We start from the raw sequence: 26,120 nt of genomic DNA, 5'->3' as shown, positions 1-26,120 counted from the left end.
GTAATCTTTTCGGGTTTGGCCGAGGCTTTAAAAACAAACGTAAACCCGAAGTGAACCCACAATAAACTCGTTTCAGAAACCCAGAACAAAGTTTACAGGCAAGGAAAGAAAGCACAGATTAGTCCCTCGGGGTCAAGTTTCAGTGTTAACTTCGCAGTCTTTTTTTAAGATCCAATGAGCTAGTGTAAAACATTTTAACAATAGTATTTAAATAATTAATATACATTATATGGTCAAAAAAGTATATGCCTGACCCTCGAAGCCATATGTGGTTCTTCCCCAGACTGTTACAACAAATTTGCATGCACACAGTTGTATAGGTTTTTTTTTTGGTGAAGATTTCCCTTCACTGGAACTAAGAGGCCCAAACATGTTCCAGCAGGACAATGCCACTGTGCACAAAGTGAGGTCCATGAAGACAAGGTTGGCGTGGAAGAACTCCAGTGGCCTGCACAGAGCCCTGACCTCAACCATACTGAACAACTTTAGGATGAATTGGAAAGAAGCCTGCTCACCAGGCCTTCTCACACCGAATCAGTGCCCAACTGCTTGTGTTCTTGTGGCTGAATGGGCCAAGTCCCACAGCTATGCCATGCCAGAAGAGTGGAGGTTATAGCATCAACATGGGAACAACTCAATATTAATGCCCATGGTTTGGGAATGGAATGTTCAGTACTCAGGTACTTCAGTACTTTTGGCCATATAGTGTATATCGTAAAATATTACAGTAAATTTAAAATTACCTTTAAGTTAAACTTTTTATCCAGTAACTACCAAATACTAAAAACAAAATGAGAAAAAAATATTGCTGTTAAAAATAAACTTTATGTATTTGTTTGTTTGTTTGTTTTATTGTTTAGCACTGATATAGTCCTAATTAATAATAATTAATATATTTAAAACATTTAATCATTCAGATCTACTGGAAAACGATATAGTGGCTGAAAAATCATGGTGCAACTTGCTACCTGAACCCCGTACTGTAGTGTCTCTACATGACTGAAGAATTCTGAAAAGAAATAGAAAAGTATTACTTTTATTTTTTTTTTACTTCAGATATTGCATTTTTCTTTTAATATAAAATTTAGACTAACAAATGTTGTTGTTCCTCTTTCAGCTGCTCCCGTTAGGGGTTGTCACTGCAGATCATTGGTCCGCATGTTTGATTTAGCACAGTTTTTATGCCGGATGCCCTTCCTGACACGACCGTCCCCAATTTTATCCGGGCTTGGGACCAGCACTGAGAGTGCACTGTTGCATATAGCCCCAGTGGCTGGGGTTGGTTCCTTGGCCGGGAATCAAACCCAGGCCACAGCGGTGAGAGTGCTGTGGCCTAACCACTAGTCCTCCAGGGACCCAAAATTTAGACTAACAAATCTTTTTGATTATTTAATCTGAACACATTTTTAATGCCATCAGACACATATTTTGGCTGACAAACATGAGAAACAATCACCTTTTTTGTCTGCTATTTGCATGCTAGTTTTACACCAGATCCACAAAATCCCTACCAAGAAAGTGGTGTTTTGGTTCATGAACCGTAGAATCTCTTTGAAAAACTAAAATAAATCAGTGATAAGACTGAAGGAAGTTTTCTCCATGCTTGTTTTTGTGTGTTGTACATGATGTCATTTTTTCAGTCTGTGAACAGCAGGATGCAATGGAATACTATCAAAAAACTCTAAAATCAACTGGGCCACATGTTTCCAAGGTAGGATTATTCTCCTGAATGTTTATATTTACATCTGTTTTCATTTTTTTTTTTTTTTGTAATATACACTATATAGTCAAAACTATGTGGACACCTGACCATCACACTCATATGTACTTGTGGAACATCTCATTCCAGATTTAGTCCCACTTTACTGTTATAATAAGCTCCACTCTTCTGGGAAAGCTTTATACTAGATTTTGGATTGTGACTGTGGGAATTTGTCCATTCAGAACAAGATCATTAGTGAGGTCAGGCGCTGATGTTGGGTGAGGAGGTCTGGGGTGCAGTCGGTGTTCCAGTTCATCCTAAAGGTGTTCAGTGGGGTTGAGATCAGGACTCTGTGCAGGCTGCTTGAGTTCTTCCACTCAAACCTTGGCAAACCATATCTTCATGGACCTTGCTTTGTGCATAGGGGCATTGTCATCCTGGAGCGTGTTTGAGCCTCTCATTTCCAGTGAAAGGAATTCTTAATGCTACATCATACAAAGACATTCTAGAGAGTTGAGTGCTTCCAACTTTGTGGGAACAGTTTAGGGAAGGCCAACATATGGGTGTGAGGGTCAGGTGTCCACTTATTTTTGGCCATGTAGTGTATATTTTTCACAGTATTTTGAGCTGAATCACATGTGATACAACATAAAGCTATTTGAATGGGTGATGAGCAACAAAACCAGATGTAAAAATGACCACATATTCCAAGAGAAGTGTCTTTTTTTCACCATTCCTTTGGCCATAGAATCCGGACACAGTGAGGTGTTCAGTGTGGTAATTTCTTTGTTCTTTTAAATATAATTAGTGGAATTACCAGATAATTTGCTCAAAACCAAATAGCTATTAGGATTTATTTATTTATTTATTTTTGCAGGTGGAAGGATTGCAGACTGCACCATGAACTACTTCAAGAAATGCAAGCTGAAGCTTTTGGAATGGTCCTCACAGTCCCCTCACTTGGATCATTGAAAATCTGTGTGAAAATCTTAAACATGCTGTGCATTCAAGACAACCCTAGAATTTCCTAGAACTAGAAAAGTTCTGCAAAGAATAGTGGTTTAAAATTATTTACACAAGATTAGAAAGACTCCTAGCTGGCTACAAAAAGCATTTGTTTGCGTTGATATCTGCCAAAGTAATGACTTAATAGCCTGTCCAAACTTTTGCATATGCTGCAGCTACTATTTTATTTTTTCTATTTTTTAAGTGAATCAAATATAAAGTGACCATGTGTTAATATTTGCAGGAAAAAATTATGTTTTTGGGTTGTCTGTCCATCCATCTATCAGTCGATTCTCAGTAGCACAACATCTTAAGAATGACGGTTGAATGTGTTATCATTGTAACTAACTGATGAGCTAATTAGATTTTTAAATTGATCCAAACAGGGTCAAGCTCACAACAAGCTCAAATGTCTGAAATTGTTTTTCTTCAAGAGCTTCCTTCTTGTTTTAAGATAGTTTACTGCAGAGGTTGCTTCTTTTCATTATAACAATCAATAAAATATGCAATGTGCCCAATCCTTTGCATAAAACTGTATGTGAATCATTTTTTAAGACCCTTGAGAGCTCTGAAAGCTTTTTTTTTTTTTTTTTTTTTTTTTTTATTCCTACAGGAATATAGTTCATTGCGAGGATAATTGGATATCTTGTGGCTTGGCATATTTTCAACATTGGTTGACAAGTTTAGATCATGTTTTAAGTTTATATTTCAGGGGCCAAGCACCGAAGGTGTGTAGGCACCATATTGTTATTCTACCTTTTCTTCTTCTTCTTCTTCTGGCTATTGTGTCAGTGGCAGCCTATAGAACCATCTGGTAAAAAGCTGTGAAATTTGGCACACTGTTTGGGGAGGGTCTAAGGAATATTCTGACCAAATTTGGGCCAAATGCTCCTATCACTATAGTGCCATCATTGGGTAAAATTTTGGTCTAATTTGGAAGTACGTTTATGGTCATATCTTTTGAACCATGTGTCCAAATGTTGAAAGCCAGGCATCCCTGGATTCACTGGGTCGAGACAACTTAGATTTTGTTAAAAACAGTTTTTTGGCTACTTCTCCTACAAATTTTGTCCACTCATCATGTCATCTTCAGAGTAAGCCACACAAAACTTGGTAGGAATATTCAGGACTATGCCCAGAGGCTATTGTCACAAATTTTGTGACAATAAAATGCTAAAAATGCTTACATCTAACTGCCATTTTTGCTACTCCTCCTCCAAATTTTGTCCAATCTTCACCAAATTTGGCTCACATCATCGTGAGACTTGTCTAAATCACTATTGAATCCCTTTGCCTAAAGTTATGGCTCTGCTCTGTTCTGCTCTGCTCTGCTCTATGGCTCTGTGATTGCTTAGGCAACAATTGTAGCATGTCTGTGAATGTGCGGCTCACTGAGTCTGGGTGCATGGTCCCCAAAAATGCTGCTTGCAACTTTAATTCTCATTATTTTTTTTATTTTTCAGATTTGTTTTTGCTTGTTTTTTTTTTTGGTTTTTTTTGTCATTCACTTTTCATCTTAGGAATGTGTTTGGGTTTGTTTCAAATATAGATTTGCTGATATTCGGTGAGGAATTTGTAATTGAACTTGTTTGACCGCTCCGTAAATCACTTGCTTTCCCTTTTACTGTCATGGAGGAAACAGGATGTGTTGACCCATGGAGTCATCATATTGGCTAATTTTTTAAGACAAGGCCTTTCTATCTTTTCTTAAATCCAAAGATTATACTGATATAATTATGCATTCTCAGTTTGACCATTTCACCCAGAACTACAGGTATTCACACTGGATACTGTTGAAACATCTTTGTTGGCCAGTAATGGTTTTTCCATGTTATTTCTATCAGTATCAGTTTGCCTATATTTCTCTCTGTTTTTTGGAAAATCCTTATGGTAGTAATTATGGGAAATACACTGGATGCTTCTCATTTCTTAAATTGCACCTTTCATTGTTTACAATGAAATTGTTTCCTTTCATTGCTTCCCTTTCTTACTTATTAGCTCCCTCTTCAAGGAAGCAAAGAAAAGGTGCAAGGAAAGGAAGAAAGAACAGGATGAAATGCTCTGCTGCTTCAAGTGTCATTTTAAAGCAACATAAATGAATTACACTACATGCTTAAATGTTGATGTTTTAGCCTAAACAAGATTCAACTCATCACCTGACTTCTCATATGGCCATTTTTAAAGTAAGTCATGTTTAAATCCAAGGATATTATTTGTACATATTGTTTATTTAGCCTTATTAAGATTATAATTTTTGTATCTGTCGATCTTGTTATTGTATCATTTATTGAAATTTGCTTTTTTGGGAGAGGTAACACATTTATACCATAGGCTTACATCAAATGCTATAATAAAAACAAGACACCTTGACCTAAAAGCCTCTCTCTTTGTTCCTTGATTCCTCCAGGTGCATTTTAATAATTGGTATCGTACTTCCTTAAAGATGCAGGACTTAAAGTGATTTCCAGGTCATGGACAGATGGTTGTAGGATCAAGGAATCAAGAAGGCCTTGAATACTTTTGGGATGGACCCTTTATGTTATATGTAGTGCTTAAGCTGCTAAACAGAGAAAGCAGAAACTGTCCAAACTTCTCTGAAAGCTCTTTTCTTCTCTGAAAAATCTTCTCTACAAGAAGAGTTTCGAATGTATAAACATAAATGAACAACATATTGGATTGAAAAGAAAATCAGTGTTATGATTCATCCCTAAAAGTCATGTCCAAGTGCATGTTTATTGACACACTTCTCCTGGGTTACGAGGGAAATGAGGAGACGGGAGGCAGGCTTGGGACAACTCAAAAAGGCTCATTTATTGGCCACTCTACATATAGCCTCTAGGAACATGAAAAATAAAATATAGCTGAACACTCAATAAAGATGAAGATATAAAGATTTATTTAAGATTACTGCTTCATTTTCATCATCCTTCTGCAAAATATTGTAGAGAGATCCCAGGTTTTCTATACAAAAATTAACCCATTGTACCCACAGTTTTGTTCATATAAAATGAATGATTCCTACAGAAAAGAATGTTTTTCTGCATGAAAGACAAGTTTGTCTATCAAACCTTTAACTCTTGATGAAGAAACACAAACCTCTGAGCAAGAAGTCCTTCTTGTACTTAGATGGGGTGTACATCAGAGCAGCTTATTGGTGTCTCTTCCATGTTAAAGATATAGAAATGTTTTCATCTGCACTGAATAGGTGTGTACAGTTCATATTTATTGTATAACATAATAAGGGAAATATTACTTCAATTCAAACATTCAACCCTTATATTACAAAGACCAATTAATTCTTAAGGAAATGGCAGCAACCTGAGCTCTTGTGTCAAAGTCCAGGAAACAGGTAAAATTTATTTACAAGAGTAGTTCTGTCCAAACTTGGCATTTGATAGGGAAATTCATCTTCCTTTGCTGCTTTTTCAAACCAGTGAGCAACCTATATTGGGAAACAGACAATCGGAAATGTCACCATGTGCTTTAGTAGAGTTTTATGTAATATTCATTATTTGTGGTTTAGGAAAATACAAATGTACCTTTCTGAACAGTTCCATTATGTCGTCCTCATGAGCGTGTTCACTGAAGATTTTAACAAGGCTCTGAATGAATAATGAACCAGAGCCAGTATTCCTGATGGATACAGTGTCTGTAATGAAGATTTATGTTAATTTTTTCATGTAAATAATACACATAAGTTTGAGCTCTCTAATGTTCAGGAAAACCCCTCTTTAAAAAAAGATACAATGGCAGGGTGTAAAACCTGGTGTGCAGGATCTGAAGCAGGCAAAATCTTTCTCACGGTGTTGTTTTATTCCTTTATTGGACCTTACACCATCACATACCCACACATGGCCTTCTTTATCTGGAAAATGTTTATCAGTGTCAGTTCTATCCAATGCCACATCCAATAATACAACATCAATTTAAAGCACAATATATTTTAAATGATGTAATTCTGTATTCTAAATGGTGCTGTGATTCTTTAGGTATCTGTACCTCCTCTGCATGCCTGAATCAGAATGATTTTCGGCTTGTCTGTTAGTCCGGGGCAGTTCTCAGAGCCGAGATAGTGGAAGATTCTGTCCACAGGGAGAATGTCACCTTCTTTGTCATCAAAATTAATGCCATAAATTCCATCAGGTCCACCGTGGGACATCATGATAAAAAATGTGCTGTCTGAATATCTGTGTTCTTTATGTTGTGAGAAGTCTCTCAAGGCAGCCTCCATCCCCTGTGAAGTTCCATAAACAGACATTTAAATGCTCATGGTTATAATACACTTATACAACAGAGCTGCTGAAATCTCAATTCTGACTGGTAAGGAATAAACACACAAAGGGTTGTGCTGTTATACAAAAATAATACACACAACGGCAGCAAATGGGGTTCTGTAACAGCCAGAGGAAAAGCTGTAGCTTTAAGTTTTCTGACACAAGGCAGAAAATGACTTTAGGACAGAGGGCTTCACAGTTTCTCAGTGACATGACAAGATGCATTTTTTCTTTATTTTTTGCCTTATTATCTTTGAGAGTAAAAAAACTGGTGAGGAAATGACTGTTTATAGCTGTTTTAATGTAAGAGATAACAACTTGTCTCATGGACATTTCATTAAACGTAACTATAACTGAGAAAACATCAGAACATGTGTGAATGGACACATGAATGGATGTACTGTTACAGGAGTGCTGTTATACGAAAATCAACCTTTTGTTAATTAGTTTCCTTTAAGAGCATGCCTCACTGTGTTTTATTCCTTATATAAAGCATTGTCGTTCATTTACATTCTCCTGTATGTGCTTCTGTTTAATAATGCAGTTATTAGGAGGAGAATACACAGTTCATTTAATGGTGCTTAAAATTTTGCACAATCAGATATTTATTTTATAAACATACCGCTGCAGACAGGTCATTCAGTGTGATTACACCATAACCCAAGGCTTCAAGCAGAGACTTCATACTCTCTTCATCCTTCTCTGCTCCCCTCCGATTAAGGTTCTTTACTCTGAATTCAACGTTGTTGATGATCATAGCCAGTCGCTGTCTGTCATTGGATTTCTCCTTTGTTGAATAGATCTGGGTGAAAAAAGCAAATGCTTACATAGTGAGTATTGTGATTGTACTGCATACGTTAATGTATACTTCATGGTTAATGAGTAATGAGTTGTAAAGCACCTCTTCTGTCTGAAGCTTTTGTGTCTTGAATGCAGGCTGACATAACTTTATCAAATCTCTCTTTTTTTGAGAAGTCTGAAAATATTAAGAAAGAAAGCTGTTTACATCTGTTAATTACATGTAGTATAGTTTACTGTTTATGAACCACTTTCACAATAATTTCCTTTATTCTTCTATGTTTGGGCAGTAATACCTCTGTCTGTCTGCAGTCATTGTAGCCACAGTGCACAGTATTTTGTGCTGCTCCTTTCCATTTCCTCCTGCATTTCCAGCAGAACTCATAGGAGCATCCCATCCTGGCAGTGCATACAGTACAGTGGACACACAGGTTCTTCTGATCAGCTCTCTCCACATACGACTGGCATCCTGGGCACTGATTTTGTTAAATTACAAGATTAATAAGGTTTATTTGAAAAAAATAAAAAACAAAAAACTACGAGCATAAATTTTAAAGAAAATTGATCTGATTTGCTTTACTCTGTCATTACAGATCTTTTTACTCCACACCTATTTCACAGAAATATGTAAGTGATATTTAGTGGAGTAGACGAACAGTATTCTTACAGCTTTAAATTCACAGAATCTTGCTGCAGTTAGCTCCCCAAGTCTCTCTTCGAAGAATTCCTTCAGTGAGGGAGTTAGTGGAACTGTATGGCACATGTCCTGATAAGAGAATTTTGTGCCACATATACCCTTCTTGTACTCATCAAATCTTGGGCAAGTGAATTCAGTCTTCTCCTGAAATATAACAACAATATAGGACAAATTTGCAATATTATAATAAATATATAATGTATGTTACACATGTAATAATGTGTAAAGGCCTGCTAAATAAATATATGCAATGTATATAGGAAATCAAGCTAAATTTTGTCAAGCATTGGCTAGCTTCACATTCAAGAAATCTAAACAGACATACCTGCTTTAGATAGTACTTGCACCATGAAATCAAGTAATCCAATGGCATTTGATGACCACAGGACAAAACAGCTTATGAAAGAAAATTATTTTAGTTGGTTGTTTTGTGAAGGGCACCTGTTTTTGCTTATATTAATTGTGTGTAAAGAGCACTCACCAGTTTTTCCAGGCAAGACATCAGACTTTCTTTTCTGTTCATCACCTGAGATTCCTGCATTATTTGGGAAATAAAATTTTAGAAATGTGTTTCTTGGGAAATCACATGTAGCCTACCTAGACAACCAAAACTGATCAGGAACAGCATAGATTGTGTCCAAAAATTTGTAAATTTGTTACCATATGTAATACAAACATGTGATTCGGTCTGCTGTATTTAAGGTAAAGGAAGTTAAGTATATTCTTTATAAATAAATAAATAAATAAATAAATAAATAAATAAATAAGGGGGGATAGACAGGTTTCTCTGGGGAAGCCTTAAAGGTTCTATGCAGAATCTAACAAGAGAGTTCACTAGTGTTTCCAGGTAGCACCTCTTTGGAAAGCTACAAAATCTTAACTATACAAAATTCACTTGAAGAACCAGTTGTATAAGAGTATACGCTAAGGAAGTTGTTTATTTTGACAGGCAGGCATTTACTTTCAGTTCTGCTTCCGTGTATATACTTTATTATTTTTTTTAGCTGTATAATTATTCATTTCTAATTTAATCTGTAGCGTATTTGTAATTAACTTTGTTCGAGGATTAGGTTACCAAGAAGTCATACTACTTAGTAAACTGATAGAAAACTTACTTAGGTTACGGAAATGTGGTAGAGGTGCAGCATCTTCTGAGTCTCTGTCCTCTTCCTTGGGTTGTGACATTTTTTTGTGCTAGAAGTTTTAATTTCACCCCTTCCGATCACTTCGAAAATATTACAATATTATATATCCTTATTAGATATCACGATTGTAAAATCACTATTTCACACCTTTGAGCCGGCAGCATACATGAGCACGACGAACAGTTCTTCCGTTGCAAAACGCAAATCGAGTTTGTCCTCTCCTGCTCGCCGTCCGAGATTTTATCTTTTTTCCAATATGGCTGCGCTCAGGGGCAAAGTGGTCCCTAGTCGTCTAACGACTTGTTTGTTTAAACAAACGACTGCAGCCAGTATTTCCACATTACCCGCTGCATGGACACGGAACGGGGTTTGTTATTTTTGTTACATGATTATTTGTAGTTTGTGTTTTGTGTGTGTGTTCTTTTATTTGATAGGATTCGGTGATACACATGTGTAGCTAGCTCGTTTCAAAGTCATCGGCAGAATCCCAAAAGATTCTCTGCTCCCTATATTAGTGCACTACGTAGGGCAGGACAATATGACTTCTGCACTGTGAATAGTGCACTATATAAACTAAGGAGAGCTGTTTGTATTTCAGCCGTAGTCTGGCACTCTAACTAGCTAGCCTAATAACAACACGCACTTAGTAAATCTTGGCTGGTTGATAGCATGTACGTAGCTCGTGTATTTGTACAAAATATATTATAATTATCGAAGTTATTTTGACAACACAACGGACTCTTTTAGATATATTAGTTATAGCTAACTAGCTAACGGCCATGCTTAAGACCTAAGATTGGGGCATTACTTCAGTCTAGCTCAGTTAAATGAGAAAAGCCAAGTAAGCATTTATGTGTGTGTGTGTGTGTGTGTTATATGACCAATTGTGTATCAGCTGTAACATTCACTTAGCAGTAATGATAGATATTTATATAGTGATAAACAGATAAATTGTTAATTATTTACCAGTTAAGTAAGTACTATCTATACTAAGTATTATCTATTACTCTATTATCTGTTTATCTATTAGAGTTCTATCTATCTGTTATAGTACAGAATGTGATGTTAGATTTGAGATCTAGAGGCTTTAATAGGACACATCTAATCCTAATGCTTGATGTACAAGACATAATTTTTTACTAATCTAGGCTGAGTTTCCACCAAAATCATCTCAAAAGATTGTTAATGGTAGAATGATAATCACATTCAACACTCCCTCTACCAGTTAAAAAATAAATTAACCTTTGGAAACTGGCCTGTAATTCACATGCAAAAAAGCACTCTCACATGCTATTGGAGGGTCATGTTATATTTGTGGACACTTCTTTGGTAATGCAGGTTTGTTTCTGGTCTAGTAAAGGCTAGATCCAATCATAGTATAAACCAGTTCTGTGATTAGCATTCTTCAGTGTTGTAGTTTTTGTGTGTTCAGTCAGATGTCATGTGGTCTACACTGCCAGCATTAACACCCTGTTTACTTTTATCCTCTCACCCCTCTCTCAGAATGTTATGCACAGATCACATCTTCACACGATCAGAGGAAGTGGAGGTATGTTTGTTCAGGCTCTGTTGGGGCGTCATAATCATGGAAGGTTATACTTGGTCAGTTCCGTGGCAGTCCGCCAGAATAGCTCACAGGTGCGTTGGCCATTTTCTAACTTTGTTGAAATATGAAGATCCAGACCTAAACTACAATAAACAAATGCTGACATCGGGTCGTTTTCTTTTATTACTTAACTGCCTTCTTATTCTGTACTTGCTTTCAGACAACAGATGGAATGGTACCTGCTGCCAGTTCAACAGCAGATATCCCATTATCAGCTCCAGAATCGGCTCCAGAAGCTGCTGCAGAAACTGCTTCAGTATCTGTTCCAGTATCTGCTCCTTTATCTGTTTCAGAATCAGTTACTGCTCCTGATCTGACCCCAGTAACCACACAACCAATCACAGAAGTGACTGAAGCCCCTGTCCTGGCAATGGATGTCCTGCAGGGGGCAGGAGCAGAGCTCAGCCTGTCAGAATTGGGTCTAGGCAGTTATACACCTGTAGGCCTGATACAGAACTTGTTGGAATTCATGCATGTCAGCATTGGACTGCCCTGGTGGGGTGCTATTGTTGCAGGTGAGGTTGTTTTAGGAACCCAAAGTGAACGCATTTATGCAGCTTTTCTGGCTGAAAAAATAGTAAAGATACAGATTTTTGATTTTTCCATGCTTAATGTTACACAAGGTGCTGATTTAGGGACAAGTCTAAACCTTTTATATAAAATGTATTTGACTAAATTCCAGTGTAGCTAACGATGATCTTGGTGTTGAATAAGCATTTATAGTAATTTGAACAGAAGCATTGCTGACTGATTGGGTCTTGTTATGTCTCGTGCGCAGGTACTATCATAGCCCGCTGTGCAGTGTTCCCAGTCATTGTAAAGGGCCAGAGAGAGGCAGCTAAGCTGAACAATGTCCTGCCAGAGATGACCAAGCTCACCAATCGCATGAATGAGGCCAAGCAGAGTGGCAACAAGTTTGAATGTCAGTATTTGATACGTTTATACCCTCTTAATGTCTCCCTTCATACCACCTGCAACACTTTATTCTTCAATTAGTTTATTAGTCTTGAGAGTGTTAAATGAGTAAATGAGTCAGGAGCATTGAGTTTCTGCCATCTTTTTCTAATTACCAGAATATTTCATTATTTTGGACAGTTTTTCATTCATATGACTGTAGAAACTAGCATTTGATTTGTAGTACCTTCAAAAATGTGTGTTTTAAATTTCTGCTTTCAGTCTCAAAGGCATATTCTGACATGATGCTGTTCCAGAAGAAACACGATGTTAACCCTCTCCGTGGGTTCCTGGTCCCTTTGGTACAGGTCAGTATGGAATTCCCAATGCGTACTGTAAATGTCACTGCATGGCAGACTCATGATGTTTATCTTTTTATAATGCTATTGTCTTTTTCTTTTCAGGCACCAGTCTTTATTTCATTCTTCATTGGCTTGCGTAAGATGGCCTATGCCCCCGTGCCCAGCATGCAGACTGGTGGACTGTGGTGGTTTACAGACTTAACTGCAGCAGATCCGTATTACATCCTTCCTCTTGCTGTCACAGGGACTATGTTTGCCATCTTGGAGGTATAACCAGTTGTTCTTATTATTTACTTAAATGGTTTGGATGTATAGCTGATTCTACATATTTGATGTGTTAAGTTAATGTCTGCCTCCTCCTCTGAATCAATTTTCCAACTTTTAGTTGGGTGCAGAGTCTGGTGTAGACAACCCCAACCTGAGAGCAATGAAGACTGTCTTCAGAATTATGCCATTTATCATCTTACCGATGACCATTAACTTCCCTACAGTGAGACTCACGCTTCTTTCTCTCTCTCCAATTTGTCCTTCAGTAACATGCACTTTCGTCTCCTGTGGGTGTAATTCTGTCTGTGTTTTTTTTCTCTTCCAGGCAGTGTTTACATACTGGATGACCTCGAATCTCTTTTCGCTGGGACAGGTAGCCCTGCTGAGGCATCCAGCAGTGAGAAAGAAGCTTAATATCCCAGCGCGCATCACTCACCCCTCCTCAGCTCTGCCTCCCAGTGAGGGTTTTGTTGAGAGTGTCAGGAAAGGTACAGAATAAACATGTCCTATTGAATGTGTTTGTTTCATACTGTCATCCACTTGTTTCTCTCTTTAAATTTATATTATTTTCTTTCATTGGCTTTTTGTCCTTTTGTTCCTTCTTATTTTACTTAGATTTTACAGCCTCTTCTTTAACTTTACTTTGATGTATAGAGATGCTCACTGCAAAAAAAAAAAAAAAAAAAAAAAAGAGGTTGATTGCCTGACATACCTCTCCAACAGTAGTAACTTGACTTTAATATGCTAGTTAATACTAGGATAAGTATTATAATTATGTAATAAAAAACAAGCTCTAGCATGATAGCCAACATTAAGCTTATCATTGTGTAAATAATTAGTCAAGTTTTATAACAAGCTAGTTTACATTAGGCTAACTTTTTTCGTGTAAATCAGTAGCAGGTTAGCTATTGTTAGGATAATAATTCTACTGTGAAAACCAATAAGCAAGGTTGTCAGCAAGCTGGATAACATCAAGCTATGTAATTAAAACCATTACCCAACTTATCTGTTAACATTTAGTGTAACAATTGTGTTGTGTAATTAAAACTAGTAGCCAAATGTATTCAATTTGCTATTACCAACATTTTTATGGAAAGCCTTAATATTGCATATTACTTAATATTGCAAGTTCCAGTAGTGTAAAAAAAAAAAAATCTTGTCTGTGAGCATTGCAAACATGTAATCAATAATGCATTGTCACTGTAAAAGTCTATCTTTATGTTGGTTTGATTTTAAGCAGCTTTTTATCACTATTCATGTAACCATGGATGGTGCAGTGAATGTGATGTTTCTCATATTAGCGTGTGTTTCATAGGGTGGAAGAACGCCCAACTGGCTCATCAGTTGCAGGAGAGAGAGAGGAGGATTAAAGACCACCTTGATATTGCAGCTAAAGGTGAGCTTTTTATATGATGTGTGTGTTTATGCATGTTTTTTGAATTTTCATATTTATAATTCCTCTTTTAGGTCCACTGAGGCAGACGTTTACCCAAAATCCCCTGCACCAGGCATCTGCATCCATGTCAACAGAAAATTCGTCCAGGCCCAAGCAAGTACAGCAGAAGAGTGGGAAGAAGAGGCCCTGGGAGGAAACGATTGGTTGAAAACTAGCTACTAGATGGTTTTTACCTAAATTTGTATATATTTATTCAGGAGGGGAAATAATAAGCATAAAGTGGGAAAGTGATCACTTCAAATGTTAACTCATTAAAGAGGAAACTAAATGGGTAACAGCTGATTGTTGTTTGGCTTTTTTTTGCTGTAAAAGTCAGTTAAAGGTACAAACAGAGACATAATTAGGAGACCTTTTATTTAAAATCCATTGCACATAAATATGGTGTAAATAAATCTGAAGATAAATCTGAAGCTTCAGTACAAATTATATCTTCTTATAATGGCAGTCTGCATTTTTACCTAATCAACTATTCTATATCTTTTACTCTTTTATTTTTTAGTCCTATTTCACATAAGAATACTGCTGCTTGAACAACTGACCAAAATAATCCAATACTCACACTGTTGGCACATATTTTAATGGACAAACTAGGAAAATATAATATAGGTAGTATTTCATATTCCAGCAAGGAAGTATAAAGGGAGTCCCAAAATAACCTGCAGGGTTGCCAAAATAGTCACTACATTTTTATTATTACTTTATCTATAACATTTTTTGATGATGTTGATGTTTTAAATTTATTTTGAAATTTAATTATTTTGATTTCTGATTTAGTGAATGTTGTGAAGAGAATCTCAATCAGCAATGCTACTGTTTGAAGGCAACATTCACTGGTCCATTAATCAGTGGTTAAACTTTTGTCAAGCATGTTAAGGGCACTGGTTTAATTGTTTTGGGTTAAGTGTGGAATCTTGGAAACTGCTGTAGTCCATTTGGGATATCGTGTATAATGTTAAAAAAAAAAAATCTATTCCAATTCTCACAATACCTTTAGCTTCCTTTAAGCAAAATTTGCCCACTTACATTTTCCATTTTAGCCCTTCAGTTAACAGTGCAGACTGTTTTGTTCTGTTAAAATCTTTGACAGTATTATGAACATAATATATTAACAAGTGTAAAGAATATGATCAATATGAACACTGAATCTATCATAATCTTGAATTTCACTGTATAATTGTAGTGTTATCATTGCTATTGTTCTATCGGTCTCTTTTCGAGTTCATTTACTTCCACTTTCAAATATAAAACCAGAGATGTCCAACAACTGGCTGAGCTAAATGGTTTCTGTGGGCTGTGAGTATTGGAGCCTCGTGTCCTACATTTAGGACATGGATCTAAACCTGGGCACCCTTGAATTAAAATTTAATAGGCTGAAAAATCCTGAGAACTTGAAAACAAGTGAGAATATACAAGTCATCATAAACTATTTGCAATAGGAAATGAACATTTATTTTTCCCACAAGGAATGTGTATGTTTTTAAGAATGGTCTTTCAGGTATCTGCATAAAACAGTACCCAAAGAGCTTGTTACCTCAATCAAATGACCTACTGGGTGTTACTTGTCAATCATTCTAACCACATCATGGGGAAATCTCTGTACCATATAACCATGTTTATCAGTCCCATTCTACTGCATTTTTCCTTCATCAGTGTCCATCTCAGTAAGCACACAAAAGCAAACCTTCTGAATCAGCAAGCCGGATGATGCTGAAAATAAGAAAGAAGCATACGTTTAGGTGAAAATTTTATTTAACAGAATAAAACAGAATAACCTGTTTTAGTGATAAACACAACATTTATGTAATGTGAGTCTCACCAATAAATTTGCGAAGCCACAGTGGTCTACGGGAGGCTGGTGTATAGCAGCACAGAAAGTATACGGGGACGCCTGATAGGGCGATTGCGATGCCAATCAAAGAGTTGATGGTGTCACTATAGATTGGGACCACCACAAGGAAGATGGTGCAAAGGCAGAAAATAATTGGGTAGATAATACTGAGCTGTGAAAGTGAAGGAGAGAACATAACAGGTCTAACATAACAGGTCTATTCTGAGAATGTATTAGTTTGGGGTTATTTCTGAAAGAGGAATAAGTACTGGACATATCATAAGTAAGGAATAAAATACCACAAGAGTTGCAATTACAATTAAAAATTACAGTTTTGTTAATTAAAGACACATTTAACTGTTTATAGTTACATTTAACATTGTAGAACATCTGCTAAAGTTAGTTCCTGTTATGCCAACTATAAAGAGTTGTTCCCCCACCAGCCTCTCTTATTTTTCTCTCTCTTGAAGTTAATTAAACAAAAATCTTTCCCATGGTTAAAAAAAATTAAAGGAACAGCTTTACCTCTAACTGTTACAAAGAGTTAACAACTGGCACTACAACTGAATTACAACTGGCACTACTTTCAGTGCTGCTGCTATAGAAAATTAATGAACACCTTCTGATCAATCAGACTGAAGAATTCAGCAATGGTATAACAGTACAATCCACAGGAAGATTACAAGGTCAGATGGTGTGCATACCTTCAGTGGGCGTGGTCTGTCTGGCTGTTTCCAGCGCAGGTACAGCTGACCCAGGATGGATAGACCAACGAAGAACCAGTAGCTGAAGCTGTAGTAGTTGATCAGCTTAAAGATGTCCTCCACACACAAGTACACCAGAGCCATGGCACCCTGTCAGTCAGCACAACACAGCACAAAGCTGTTACTCAGATGCACACAGATTCACAAGTCTCTTGTCTAAAGTAGTCTCCTTACAGATATTAATACAGGACAGTAGGACCTGTAACCAGAATGAAATCAAGAAGACAGTAGACAGAGAATAAAAAGCAGACAAACTGTGGCATATTGTGAGTTGTATGTGAGAATGCATTAATGGCTAGGCACATGCAAACACAAACTCTCTCATTCTCATTCTCTGTTCACTTTAAACGCTCATACACAGTAAGACAGAGGTGTTTAAGAGAGACTGACATTGAAGAGCAGGGCAGGGATAGGGGTGAAACGGCTAACGTGAATCATGCACAGGTAGTCAGGCAGGTGGCCCTCTCTGGAGCCCACGAAGAACAGCCTGCAGAATGATATGCACATGACACATCAGACACATGATGATAATGCCACAATACATGATAATCATACAGAGATGCATTTGCACATTACTGACCTTGAGGCAGCCAAGATAGACGCATTTAATCCTCCAAAGCAGGACAATGCGACAGCGAGCGGGATTGTCCAGTTAAATATCCCAAATACTCGATCTGCAAATGTCTAGAAATTTAAATTCATCAGTTGATGACATACTGCACATTTTTCCGTATCAGTAATCATATCAGTGGTTCTCAACTGTTCTTTGTCATTTATCATTATGTTGATAAGTTACCGAACCGTGTTACCGTTCTCACTGTTCTAATTGGTTTTATAAAAAAAAAAAATGAATAGTGCAGTGGGCTATGAGCTAATGCACTAAAACTGCAACAAGTGCAACAAGGACTAAAATGCTGTTAACATACAATATTATTAAATTCATTCATTCATCGTCTCTAACTGCTTTGGGTACAAGGTGGGAATAAATATCCAAAACCAAAACAGTGCTTTTCTAATCATAACTAAAGTCTGATTTTTTAAATAGGAAAAAGTCTATACCCTTGACACACTCCCTAGCTGCTCATGACTTACCAGTTGAGAATTACTGTATTATATTATACTGTTAATCGATGAGTGTGGCAGTTCCAGTGGGAGCACTCACCACAGCTACAGCATCACTGTCCAGAATAGCAGGGATTGGCAGAACAGTATAGTAGGCCACATTGGTCAAGATATAGATCACAGTGACGATGGGCATGGAGATGGCAATGGCCAGTGGCAGGTTCCTGTATTACACAAATTTGCCCACCAGGGGGCAACAGAGGATGTTGAAATGGTTTCAGTACCATCTACTGGATACAAATAAAAACGTAGCTACAATGCTTTCAAGAGGACTTAAGACCGGCTTTCCAAGTCCAATTCTTAATCACTTCAAGTATCTAAAATTCTGAGCTGTTAGCATAATGCACCCAGCGTGGCTCATGAGCCCAGTTTATGGGTGAATGGGTACGTTAAAGAGGACCTCAGATCAAATGATTAACTTTGGAACCCCGGCAAGAGCATATGATCAGCAGATTGTCACATGCCTGCTACTTATTTCATGCTCAGTCAGCTAACCACTGTACCCTTTCTTATATACCACAATGTCATCTATATCCTCCTTTACATTCAGTGTTGTGATTTCACACTTCTCTAACTATAATTGCCTCTTTTCTTGTTTGTAACTCATCAATCATTAGACAGTGATTTTCTCCTAAATGAGATTTTAAACCAGTTAATAAAGCTGGCCTTCATTCAAAAGACTTTTTGATCTAAACCATTCTTTTATCATTCATTACTGGATGTATGTGACAGTCTATACATTTCTGTCTTTTAACTAATTTACTTGACAGCATAAGTCTTGACAGCATAAAGATTGTGTATAGTTTTTAATTCTCCTCACCTCTCAGGGTTTTTGATCTCCTCAGTGACGAAGTTGAGGGTGTCCCAGCCCGAGTAAGAGAACAGAGCTGAGTACAGCGCTAGAGCCACATCACCAGGGTCCTGGGTCGAGCCTTCAAACAACCCCTCGAAATTCTGTGTGTAACCTGAAATAATTACAGACAACACACAGTAACAGTAATGTGTACAGTGAGTGCAGTTAATAATGAAAGGTAGTAAATAATGCGAGAATAATTTCCCTACCCTGGAATATCTTGACAAGGCCTGTGATGATAACAGCAATGAGAGCGATGACTTTAGCATAGGTGAAAAAGTCCTGTACACGAGTCCCCCACTTCACATAGGCACAGTTCACAAAGGTCAGCAAACCTGAAGATTATTTCCAGATTTATTACACATACACTCAAATACATGTAACATATATTATTTAGAACAGCAAAGAAATAGCTGGTCTAAATGCTTACTATACAGTTATTTTACAAGAATAATGTAAAAAAAAATACATTTGAATTGAAATGAACAGAAATTCAACTCATTAAAATATAATTTGTTATTCAGATATCTAAAAAATGCCATACTATATGGACAGAAATCACACTGTAAGAATTATAAAATTATTTTAAAGTGTATAATGTGCCAATAGTTATGTGACTATTTTTTTTTTTTATCTTTTAAATTTTCTTTCAAGAATGTGAATTGTATTTCAAATACTGATCATTTAATAGTATTTCCATTTAACAATTTTCATTCTTTTCTTTTCAGTTTTTGTCTTTGATCCATGTATATAATCACATCCACCATTGCCACCACCCTCCATCTGGCCCTCACTGACCTGGACAAAAAGGACATATATGTTTGAATGTCGTTCATAGACTTCTGCTCAGCATTCAACACAATCACTTCTCAGCACCTTATTGGAAAGCTGAGCTGGCTAGGCCCGAACACCTCCCTCTGCAGCTGGACCCTGCATTTCCTGACTGGGAGACCTCAGTCAGTACAGATCAGGAGCAGCATCTCCAACACCATCACACTGAGCACTGGGACCCCCCTAGGGCTGTGTGTTCAGTCCACTGCTGTTCACTCTGCTGACTCAATGCACAACTCAAATCACATCATCAAGTTCGCCAATGACACGTGGATAGTGACAGCTGAGAAAATCATCAGAGTTTCTCTTCCCTCCGTCACAGACATTTACACCACATGTGTAATGTCTGTGTAATGTCTAAAGCCACCAGCATTGTGGATGACCACATGCACCCCCACAAAAACTCTTCACCCTCCTGCCCTCTGGCAAAAGGCACCAAAGCATTCGGGCCTTCACGGCCAGACTGTGTAATAGTTCTTCCTCCAGGCCATCAGACTCCTCACTACTCAGACACTGGACTGACACCAACCCACATACACATACATTAACATGCACACACACACACACACACACACACACACACATATACACACTCATCAACTGAACACCACTTCACTCCCTTTGCAATCTGTGCACATTTCTTTCTTAAATTGCTGCTAAAAGCCCGTACACAAAAAAAAGTATTTACCACCTGCACGGTTGCTGCTAACACTGTGTTTATCATAGTACATATCCATAAATATCCACTTTACCCACATAGACCTGTGTACTAGTCAGCGCTGCACTGTCCTTTACTGTGCCTATTGTTCTGTTTTAAGAAATTTGTACTTGACTTGCACTGTTTGCACATTTGCACACGTGCACACTTTATGTAGTCCTGTGTAGGTCTGTGTAATCTTCAGTTAGTTCTGTGTAATCTCATGTAGTTTTGTGTTGTTTTATATAGCACCATGGACCTGGAGGAATGTTGTTTCGTTTCACTGTGTACTGTACCAGCTGTATATGGTTGAAATGACTATAAAAGCCACTTGACCTGACTAATCTTTAAAAGGGTTAGTGTCACAAAGCTGCTGTCTGACTCAATGTGTATCTGTTCTTTGGTATTAGATTAGTGACCATGGGGCTAATACATACAGATCATGTGTGTGTGGTGTCTTTGTGGTGTGCATGAGTATGTATTTTTTGTAAGGTAGTCTGCTTGGGCTAAGGAAGTGGACCCGCTGACATCAGCAGTCCTGCTGGTTTTTCAGTGAGTGAAAAAATGGTTAGCACAGCACTTACAGAAAAAAATAGATATAGAAACTAGGATATCTTTTATGGGAACCTACCACAGTTATTATGATTCTCAGCTATAACTTTATATTGACTGACTGACTCACTTCACACAGTTTTTTTTCCCTAGGTGCCTACTGGCTTTTGATAGCCCTAAAGAATTCAATATTCAGCCCTAAAATGCAAGAAAAACAAAGTGTGCACATCTGTTCTTTTTGGTGGATATTTATAATGGGAAGACCCTTGAGCCCAGGCCTGCTGAACTACTGAGAAAAGGATAAATCAAATGTATAACAAAAATCTCTCACTCTCTCTCTCTTTCTTTCTAGGGAGGGGAACCTTCCCGCTGTCCTTCGAGATAAAACTCCACCATATCTGTCTTTTCTATCTCTTTCTTTCTAATGCCATCTTATCTCTGTACTGTTATCAGTGTTTATTCCCATAAGTGCATGCAAAAGGTCCATCTAAAGAGTCAATCACATGTGCTAATCTTCAGTTTTACTGTTTACATAGGCATGATTAACACAAAGACATACAATATCCTCCATTTCCATCCCAACTCCCATCTGATACAGGCTTTTTCAACAACAGCTAACTTCAACAACATCTCCAGATTACACAATTAACTAACTAGCTGATCCACTGGTTTTAAGTTAATGAATGTTCATTGGTTAATTAGGGACACAAGAACTTAAATTGAGCAATAATAAGTAATGTTTTAATCTGAAACGTGCACTTGTAACTGAAATCTGATTCTGACTCTGTGTGTGTGCATGCATGTGTGTGTGAGTGTGTGTGTGTGAGAGAGAGAGAGACAGAGAGAGAGAGAGAGAGAGAGAGAGAGAGAGAGAAGAAACATGCTAGGCATAGCTCTTTATTTCGCACTCTCTAATTTCCTTTCTCTCTTTCTTTCTGTGCTGAGCTATCATTAGAGTAAGGGTCAGAGTCTTAATGTGGAGGACTTTACCTTCCACCTATCAGCACATTCACATCCTCAAAACAACCTCTTATCTGGGTGTGTGTGTGTGTGTGTGTGAGACAGAGTTGAACTCACCTAAACTAAGGTTATTTAAAGGTACATTTTGACTAAGCCTTAGTCACTTTTTCTACTTTCACACCAAGATCTAATACATGTGTCAATTAAGAGAACTCCTCCTTGAAATACTAGGTGGTTGCACAAACAATGATGTTCTCCTGAGATCCCAGACCCACAGGCTGTTCTGTACTTTATTGTTCTGTACTATTTGTTCTGTACTATATGGCCAATTAATAAGTCACATAAGGCCACACCCTCTGTCCTCAGGTACTGTTAAATGATTCAAACATAACTATAATTTTTTTTTAAATTTGACATGGATATAAGGGCTACCAGACTTTATTAATTAAATGACATCCAATATTACATGAGAGAGAATCATATGAGCTTTGGAGAGTGAGTCATTTGTCTGCTGTCAGCTGAAGTAAAATGCACATGACATAATTCCTTCCCTCCCTTTTCCTTTCCACTTACACGCTCATTCAACTTCCTGTCTTCCTGTCTATGTCTTGTATCCTCATCCTAGCATAAGTCACTTTCATTTTAGTCATAATTACCTAATTGGGGGGCAGTATACAAATATTCTGTCAGGTAAACTGCCTTTACACTAATAACTGTCCCAATGACTAAAAACACACATAAACAAAAGCTTTGTCTTGAGTCTCCCTCAGTTCTTCTGTTCCTCTTTCTCATTCTCCCACAGTGTGCCTCTCCACTGGGCTGATCAATCATCACTTTTTTTTCACTACCCTTTCCTGTACGTATTCTTCCTCTTCTCAAAACCATTCTGACGTTTGGGACATTTACTTTTACAACATTTACTCATTTGGCAGATGTTTTTCATCCAAAACAACATGCAATTCAGCTGAGCAGATGAAGATTAAGGGCCTTGATCTATGGCCCAGTAGCGGCAGCTTGGCAGTGCCAGAATTTGAACTCACAACCTTCTAATCACTGAGCCACCACTGCTGGATAAAAATGAATCATACATATATGTACAAAAAAACAAATACTTTGAAAGACAGGGGCATGCAACCTTTTGAAAAACCTAGCTTATGATTTCTCACATTGATTCTAGATTTCCTAGATTCCCTAAATTCCTCCACGGGGTCACCATATGTCAAATGAATATAGTGAGCTGAAAAGACTAGAAACTCCTGAACTCTGAGACTCATCTTATTCTGCCTAGAATACATTGACAAACAGACAGACACCAGCACACATGGGAACAAACACATACACACAGTTTGTCTACTTACATATGCAGGCTGCAGCTAACAAGCGATTGGCCACGTAAGGTGCAATACATGTAGGGAAGATCGGCTGCACCATGTAGTTAGAAAAAGTAATAGCTATCACAGCCTGGCTGGTGGGCTCGATGATGAGGAGAGATGTCCAAAGACGAATGAAGGCCATGAAACCTCCAAAGGCCTCCAGGATGTAGGCATAACTGGCTCCAGACTTGGTAATAGTGGTTCCCAGCTCAGCATAACACAGAGCCCCAAACACTGAGAAAATTCCACCAATAGTCCACACTACCAATGATAAGCCATAGGAAGCGCTATAAATCAGCACACCCTTAGGTGAGACGAAGATGCCCGAACCAATCATGTTCCCCACAATTAGGCAGACACCATTGATCAGGGAGATCTCTTTCTTTAGTTTCATTGACTCCTGAGAACCACTTCCCTTCAGGTTACCACTGGTTACCTCTGGGGAAGATTCTTGTGTCGAGGCAGGACTATAGGTGGCCATTTTGTCATGAGATTAGTAGAATGGTGGATGACTGAGATGCTGACTGGACCTACTTGCTGTCAGTCAATTTTATAAAATTCAAATGTTTTATGAAAGTCAGATTAAGTCCAAGTTAGCCGTCTTGAAGTGACATCTGAGGGGGAGATAAATTATATTTAGTATTCATAAGACACACACATATACACAAAATCTTACATTAAAGGCCTTGGTCCACAGGCACACTTGTTATTTGATCTTGCAGATGGCTATTAGGGAGCCATTAGTGGCCTGGCTAAATGGCTTTTTTTCCCAGTGAGTAAACAAATGGGCTCAGAGAGAGATACTAAAGGAAGGAGAGAAAAACATCTACTATTCACTCTATTCAACAGGGTTGTGCTTCAAGTACAGTTATTTATCATCAGTGAAGAGGAGCAGATCAGTTGTGAAAATCAAGACTCAAATCATGACTAACAGGTTTATCAAGCTATTGTGGTATTAAATATTCAAACTTAAATGTTTCTGGTTTTCTCTCTCACAAACACACACACACACACACACACACACAAAGACAGAAAATGTTCTTCTGAAAGCTGACAAGTTTTGCTGCCTCTATGTGAGTTAAACACAAGAAAATATGCCAGGAAGTTTACATAGATTCACAGACAATATGTCATATACATGTAGCCTGTATCACTGAGTTTATAAACAGATAGTCAACACACACAAAATTAGAGCATTTTGAGTATAACTAGTATTTTTTTTTTTTAAAAACAGTGCACGTAATTAAAAAGTGGACCGTTAACAGAAATTTGGTTAAACTTTGCTAAGAAAGATGCTGACAATGATTTCCTATGCAGTTTATAAATATGGCTTTCCAAGAATGGTTCAAATATGTTAGGAGGGTCATGATTTCGTATCATTACATAAAGTCTAATACAGTGAATAATAAGTGAATAACATGTAATAAACATGCAGAGATGATTGTTTTTTCATACCAAAAGAAAACTGAGAACATACAGCAAACACTGTGGTAAGGCAGAGAAATTGCTACTACAAGGCATATTGAAAGATGGAGATGAGAAGGTCCCAGTATTAAAAAACGAAACAAACAAAAAAAATTCAGATTAAAGTTAATATACTATATCCACCTAAGCTACCGCTGTGATTTATGACATTTTCCCCGTTGTTAAAAAATTCCAAGAACAAATTGCAGCACATATACTGTATAAATATATGAATATAATTTCTGATTGAAAATAATATTATAATTTGTTGCACATTTATCCTGTTTTGTAAGTATGTTAAAATATAGCAGGAAAGAAAGGAAGAAAGAAATGCATTACACAGCAGGAGGTGAACAGGTAAGGCCTCTAGGAAAAGGAGTGAGAACTGCTGCTTCCTGATGTCTTATAGACCTGAGCGAGGGCAAGGTCCAGCCAACACTGATAAGCTCTCTTATAAACCAGGGTAAAAAAAATAAAAAAAACAAAAAAACAAAAAAAAAACAGGAATAAGTAATTTAAGATTACATTCTGTACCAAAACTTATATTAATGAAATTAAAAATTGTGACTTGTTAGACAGGTGTATAAGGGCTATAAGTGAAGACAGTGTCATTGGGTAACAGTAGAATATCCGGATACTTAGGTATGAAGTCTTGTCTTTGACTTGTTTACATTGTCAGTTGATATTTTCCATTGATTAACCCCTAGTTTATCCTAATTTTCCTCATAACCTGTGCGCTTCATAAACTACGAATTTGTGTCCATTATGTTCATAAGGTTTATATAATCACCACAGAGAAAGTTTAGTCCTAGAATTAGCCAACCTCGCCTTACTCATCTCCTGTCGGATATTTATTTTAAAAGAACATGGCTCTGGTGTTTCCCATGGAAACGTTAGCCTACCTTGAATAACGGTACGGTAAAGCGGAAGGCTCGTGGCTCTTCGGTGAATCAGCACTGTTTGTTTCCGCTCTTTTACTTCTCATTCACGTTAGCTAAGAAGAATGACAGAGATTTAAAAGCCATTTTGAGAATTTAATGACAGAGTGGAGTCAGTCTTGGTTCCTGTGCTCCTGTCCTGTACAGCTTGTCAGCTCTCTCTCTTTCTCTCTCTCTCTCTCTCTCAAGCGCTTATGTTTGAAGGTGCAGCTACTGAAGGCTGATCAGCTGATGGACTTCTGCTTTCTACGAGTACATGACACACCTAATGGGCTTAGTAGCTTGCAAAGGAGAATGAATAACCGTAAACTACAATTTAAACAATAGAGATATTAATTTCCCTTCACCCAGTAACGTTAAGGAGTAAACCAGAGTTTACACCTGATAGTTCTGAAAAACTTTTTTTTTTAATCGTTAACTGTAGCTCACTGTAGCAAGGATTCAAAATCCTGCACCATCACATTTTCCACAGTGCACCTGTTGCTCCCCCCCGTGGATTGAACCTGCTACTGCACCTTAGTGGTACTGTTGC

The 26,120-nt window shown here is 37.5% G+C and overlaps 3 protein-coding genes across 4 annotated transcripts; 1 reads left to right on the top strand and 2 right to left on the bottom strand.

Annotated features, from left to right (window-relative positions):
* Window positions 1-5,493: 5,493 nt before the first annotated feature.
* On the bottom strand, window positions 5,494-9,834 carry casp23 (caspase 23, apoptosis-related cysteine peptidase). Its single transcript, XM_026936354.3, has 11 exons — window positions 9,592-9,834; window positions 8,958-9,011; window positions 8,802-8,872; window positions 8,447-8,620; window positions 8,076-8,255; window positions 7,883-7,957; window positions 7,604-7,783; window positions 6,707-6,941; window positions 6,471-6,572; window positions 6,247-6,356; window positions 5,494-6,149 (listed from the first exon to the last, which is right to left on the bottom strand). Exons 1-11 carry the CDS (start codon window positions 9,659-9,661, stop codon window positions 6,039-6,041), a joined length of 1,362 nt encoding a protein of 453 aa, XP_026792155.3. The 5' UTR covers window positions 9,662-9,834; the 3' UTR covers window positions 5,494-6,038.
* A 1-nt stretch (window position 9,835) lies between these two features.
* oxa1l (OXA1L mitochondrial inner membrane protein) lies at window positions 9,836-14,483 on the top strand. The gene is made up of 10 exons (XM_026936353.3): window positions 9,836-9,988; window positions 11,125-11,259; window positions 11,388-11,742; window positions 12,006-12,149; window positions 12,404-12,489; window positions 12,586-12,750; window positions 12,869-12,973; window positions 13,076-13,238; window positions 14,066-14,146; window positions 14,218-14,483. The coding sequence occupies exons 1-10, from the start codon at window positions 9,878-9,880 to the stop codon at window positions 14,352-14,354; spliced, it is 1,482 nt and encodes a 493-aa protein (XP_026792154.1). The 5' UTR covers window positions 9,836-9,877; the 3' UTR covers window positions 14,355-14,483.
* A 1,149-nt stretch (window positions 14,484-15,632) lies between these two features.
* On the bottom strand, window positions 15,633-25,884 carry slc7a7 (solute carrier family 7 member 7). Of its 2 annotated transcripts, XM_026936352.3 has the most exons (11): window positions 25,553-25,884; window positions 24,990-25,100; window positions 23,172-23,800; window positions 18,983-19,108; window positions 18,741-18,885; window positions 17,961-18,084; window positions 17,379-17,482; window positions 17,189-17,285; window positions 16,739-16,888; window positions 16,023-16,206; window positions 15,633-15,913 (listed from the first exon to the last, which is right to left on the bottom strand). In XM_026936352.3, exons 3-11 carry the CDS (start codon window positions 23,665-23,667, stop codon window positions 15,834-15,836), a joined length of 1,506 nt encoding a protein of 501 aa, XP_026792153.1. In that variant the 5' UTR covers window positions 23,668-23,800; window positions 24,990-25,100; window positions 25,553-25,884; the 3' UTR covers window positions 15,633-15,833. The 2 variants fall into 2 exon arrangements, with proteins under 2 accessions (XP_026792153.1, XP_026792152.1); XM_026936351.3 differs by lacking the exon at window positions 24,990-25,100 and having other exon boundaries at window positions 25,553-25,883.
* Between the last annotated feature and the right edge of the window lie 236 nt (window positions 25,885-26,120).

Source organism: Pangasianodon hypophthalmus, chromosome 4 (assembly GCF_027358585.1).
Source record: "Pangasianodon hypophthalmus isolate fPanHyp1 chromosome 4, fPanHyp1.pri, whole genome shotgun sequence".
Classification (NCBI taxonomy): Eukaryota; Metazoa; Chordata; class Actinopteri; order Siluriformes; family Pangasiidae; genus Pangasianodon; species Pangasianodon hypophthalmus.
The sequence above is the reverse complement of the archived record's forward strand: the minus strand, read 5'-3'. Positions and strand labels throughout refer to the sequence as shown.